Source organism: Arachis duranensis, chromosome 6 (assembly GCF_000817695.3).
Source record: "Arachis duranensis cultivar V14167 chromosome 6, aradu.V14167.gnm2.J7QH, whole genome shotgun sequence".
In the NCBI taxonomy this organism is placed as follows: Eukaryota; Viridiplantae; Streptophyta; class Magnoliopsida; order Fabales; family Fabaceae; genus Arachis; species Arachis duranensis.
Window position 1 is genome coordinate 92,657,776 of NC_029777.3, and position 4,807 is coordinate 92,662,582.

Below are 4,807 nucleotides of genomic sequence, written 5' to 3' on the forward strand. Positions count from 1 at the left end.
CTTCATGTTTTCATTGTTCTGTTCTTATGAAGAAAAAAATTGCAATTAGTGATTGTATGATTCATGTTTTGATTGTTCTGTTATATAAAAAAATTCTGTTTTCATTGTTTGGTTGCACTGTCCCTGTTCTTGATCACCGCCGACTTGCTACCCCTCCTCCGTGTTGGATTCTTTTTGTTTCAGGCTTTGTTGTGTTTTTGTTTCAGCCTCTGTTGTGTGTTTATTGTGCAACACTATCATTTTTTGTTTTACTTTTTGACTTAGCTACATTTAGACAATATTCTCTATCTTTTACTTGTGCATTGTAATTCAATCCAGCTATTTTTAATGGAAGTATAACTATGTTAATTGTCAACAAATTTGCAGCAAGTTATTGCATATTTGATAATTAATTACATTTAGTTGGTGATATTTTTTGTAGGGTTTTAAATTTGAAAGATATTTAGGATGTTTATTTATATGAGTGAGCATGGGATATGGAATTTGCCCATTTTTAATCATTGCATTTTAACCGAGCTATGATAGTCGACCAAGATTTGTTATGTTGTTTTGTTGGAAACTTTTCTATTCCGTTTTATTTTAATTTGTATGTTGGAAATTTAGTGTTTATGTTATTATGTTGAATGTGTTTGAATTGTGTTTAATTTGATACATTTTAGTTGAATTGTATGGGATTTTATCATGGTTGTGTTTTTTTTTTCCTTTTTAAAATTTAATATCCATGGGTACCCGGGGAAAATAAACAGGGATCCGTAACGGGGATGGGCGGAGACGGGGGACAATTTGCTAAACGGGGACTGGGGGATGGTCCTCGCCCCCATGGAGACCCATTGCCATCCCTAAATTCATCCCTCTATTGTTAATTTGTTATTGCCTATAATTAATAAAAAAATAATTACCAAACATAAGTTAAAATTTTTCATAGGATAATGAAATAATTGACAAAATATTCGTCAAAATTTAAATTTGTCTCTCTGAATTTCTTCGCCACCGCATCCTACAGTCTCGTCAATTTCCATTGGAAAGAACAAACTGTGGAGTTGGAAACCCTCACCTGCAACGACCATCCCAATCCAAACCATGTTGGGTTTCTGCAACGCCACGAATGTTGTTCTCCACCTTCGTCAAAACCTTTCCGTAAGTTCGCAAGGCTCTTCCACGGAATCACATTCACCATCTTATGATTTTTCAAGGGTTTAGGGTTCTTGTGAGTCTACTTCTAAATTTCTCAATTGGCATACGATTTTGCCATTTTTGTGTTGGTGCAGGTTTGGGGCGTGCGTGCACGAAATATAAACATAGGAGGTGGTGTTGGAGGTGAAATCCCTGACCAGAAACGCCTCCAGTATGCTCTTCAGCATATCCATGGCATTGGGCGTTCCAAGGCTCATCACATTGTCTGCGAGCTCGGTGTCGAAAACAAATATGTTAGAGACCTTAGCAAGAGAGAGTTGTACTCCCTTCGCGAATTGCTTTCCAAGTACTTGATTGGGAATGATTTGGTACCCAATAATCAATGATCTTTGTTATTACTTGTTAGTTATTGAAATGAATTCTTGATAGTCAGATAGTTAACATTTTTCGTTTGGCAACAGAAAAAATGTGTTGAAAGAGATGTGGGGAGGTTGGTGGGCATTCAGTGCTACAGAGGCATCAGGCATGTCGATGGCTTACCCTGTCGAGGCCAGCGAACTCATACCAATGCCCGCACCAGGAAGAGCAGGCCTACTTGGAGGGGAACAAGATGAAGATGAATATTGCTGCTTGTGATCAATCAACAGATGAGTTGTGTTTTAGTCTTTCAGCTCCGCATATAAAAGCTAATTGAATAAGTTCTTGTTTTTATGGCAGTTGATTAGTAATAGTTTATTGTCTTTAAGTTGGTACTGTCAATCATTTGTGCTGATTGCATAGGTGTTTTTTTCTCTATTTCCCTATTTGCCTGAAGAACTATGAAGCATCTTGAAGTGGAATTTGAGTTCCTACCAATTTATGAAGGTTCAACTTAGAACTTCTTTTGTGTCTGTAGTTCCGAATATTCCAGTTTATTGATTGAGTGCAATTCTATTTTTTCATATTCTTCCTATATGCTGGTAATCCAAAGTAATCCTTTTTATTTTTTTACTTTTTGTGTTCTTATATCTTGTGTTGTAGAATTCAACAAAGTTATGGCAATTGAAATTGGTACTGATTACCCCCAACTGAGGTTGGTTAAACATAACCTTGGCTAATAGACTATCAAATGAGGTAGCGGATGGTGCTAATTTTGTTTTTAGGTGTTCTAGATATTGAAGAACTATATTGAGATCCATATATTCTTGAGCTTTATGGACACGGTATAATATTTTTTCTAGTGTCAATAAGTGCAGTTATTATTAAATGATCGATCACATGGAGTAATAGTAGGGATCAGTGTGACCATTAAGTAGTAGTGCCATGAAGAGCCATGTATCACCCAAGAAAAAGAATGCACTGTTAAATTCCGTATTTTGTACTTTAAAGTTTAAACCATTTGATAGAATAGAAATGCTTATGCGGACACTCCCCATAGGGGAGTCCAATATGAGACAACCGTACAAATGATGAGAGGTGTATATCTCAGTTTTCAATGCGGGTCACACTTCCCTTAGTCATGTGCACCTGCACTCCCTCAACCTTCTCACTATCTCCTTCACACTTGTGTCAGTCTCGCCCTCACCGCCCCTGTATCCATTTCAAAGGAAGACAGAAATGGTGGAAGAGCACGCCAAAGAAGAACATTAACGACTGTCATTTCTGTTTTAGAGCAGAATGCCAACGGATCCTGCACGAAATTGACTAATACCAGGTAAATATGTCTTTTCTAAAGAAAACAACATTTTGGGGAGGAAAAAGTAGATGGAGAAAATCAGCGGATTATGTGGTGTAGTATGTCTGCCTTTGCGCATGATTTTATGTGCTCTTAGTCAAATATTTTATGTTTTCATTTTTCTGACTTGTGATTGATTATGTAATGTTTTTATTATTTTGGTGTAGGCCTTCTTGTTTGATGTTCCTTTTATATTGTCTCTGCTCTTTCTTTGGAGCACATGGAAGTTGATTAGTTATGGCCTCTTTTTAATTTTATATCACGAAAGTTTCTCTCTAGTTTTATATATCAAACTGATGTCGTGGAATCAAAGAACTAATTAATAGTGCCTAACAAGAACATCAGTGGTGGCTGGTTGGCCAATCTTTGCTTATAATAATTGTAGAAAAATATAAACTTATCTCGTGAGCAAACAGGAGGGGGTGGCCAACCGCCCCGCCACTGTCCTCCGTGGCCGCCCCCTACTCCCAGTCTCATCCCCGAATGGACTCCCCACCTTGGCCGCCTGCCTGCTTTCCCCCTGGACGAATGACCACCTGTCCTCCCCGCCCACTGACCACGCCGACGGACAGCCCCCTAGAAAGATTTTAAAGATGCCTATGCCAGATAAAATCTACAGTGGAGTTATTTGATAGCTTAGTGAGTTGTTTGTGTTTGGCATGCCTTACGACTTATTTTTCCATTTTTTGTTCCACTAAATCTTTTTTCTTACTAATTTGAAGTTATTTTAGAAGGACTATAAAAATAGTACTTCATAAATCTTGAATTGAACTTAGTAATAACAAGTATTGGTGCTAACATGTGACAAGAATGTTTCGAAAGTTTTTGACTTGACTTAGGTAGTAGTGAATATTGTAGTTTGACATTTGTAAATACATGAAAATCAAATACATCATGAAAAGATAAATATTGATACAAGCCCAATGAAAAGATGGAACAAGTATCATATTACATTTCAAAGCATTTCACTGTTTCAATTGAAATAAGCATTTTGGGGTTATATGTATTACGGTTGCAGCTAAAGGATTTTTGGGTATTCACATGAGAAGGAATCTTTCATAATTCAGATGTTGCTTAGCCGTCAACTCTATTTCCTGTAACAATGAAGAGAGTGCAATAACTGCATTCATGAATTGTAGTTTCTGTTTCTCTACTTGCTAGATCAAGTGCAGCATTCCGCTCTATCAGCAGATTTCTTGCCCTCGTTAATTCTTCTTAGATTCCAGCATGAGAAAGAGCAACAGCTACCAAGTGTGGAAAGACAATTGTGATTAAGTAATTATTATTCATGGATGGTTGTGACTTTTCTCATTAATTAGGTTTGATTGCCTGGATCAATCAATGTAGGTAATCATAGTAAATTATTCATATCAAAGGTAGAAAATGAGAAAAGTTATATCTATTTGTTATGGAAAGAATGCACATCATTTAGACAACAATTGCAACTTGCAATCTATATTAAGGATATAATGCGGCTTAAAATTAAATGTAGATGGATCCTTCTTTAAACATATCAATAATGCGGCTTGTGGAGGAGTTTTTAGAAATTATCTCGGCAAATTTGTTAAGGACTTCTCATGCAATCTCAGAAGTTGTTCAAAGCAGAACTCTGGGGGATATTAAAGGCCTCCAAATTGCAACAACAAATGGATATAGTCAATTTAATCGTTGAATCTGATTCAGCCATGGCAATTCGGTTTATCAAAGATGGTGCTCTTCCTTCCCATCCATGTAAGACTCTTGATGATATTAAAATTCTGTTTGGTCGACTTCAAGAAATTGAGTGGTTGTATACTCTTCGGGAAGCCAATACTGTAGCCGATCAACTTGCTAAAAACGGTCAGGAATTTCCTCACGCCCTTCATATATTGGACGCTCCCACTCCAAATATCTGCTCTATGCTAGAAGCTTATTGTTTTGGAATTGCTAGAAGAAGCGGTGTTAGTTAACCCTTGGTTA

General features: G+C 36.9%; 1 protein-coding gene across 1 annotated transcript; it reads left to right on the plus strand.

The window, feature by feature from the left end:
- Positions 1–504: 504 nt before the first annotated feature.
- LOC107494629 (small ribosomal subunit protein S13, mitochondrial) lies at positions 505–2,075 on the plus strand. The gene is made up of 3 exons (XM_016115670.3): positions 505–1,137; positions 1,269–1,502; positions 1,596–2,075. Exons 1-3 carry the CDS (start codon positions 1,081–1,083, stop codon positions 1,746–1,748), a joined length of 444 nt encoding a protein of 147 aa, XP_015971156.2. The 5' UTR covers positions 505–1,080; the 3' UTR covers positions 1,749–2,075.
- The last annotated feature ends 2,732 nt before the right edge of the window (positions 2,076–4,807 follow it).

Excerpts from the sequence above, each read along its gene's own strand:
- LOC107494629 (XM_016115670.3), top strand. The coding sequence starts at position 1,081 with ATGTTGGGTTTCTGCAACGCCACGAATGTTGTTCTCCACCTTCGTCAA. Across the intron at positions 1,138-1,268 it reads ACCTTCGTCAAAACCTTTCC|GTTTGGGGCGTGCGTGCACG; the intron begins GTAAGTTCGCAA and ends GTGTTGGTGCAG. Across the intron at positions 1,503-1,595 it reads ACTTGATTGGGAATGATTTG|AAAAAATGTGTTGAAAGAGA; the intron begins GTACCCAATAAT and ends GTTTGGCAACAG.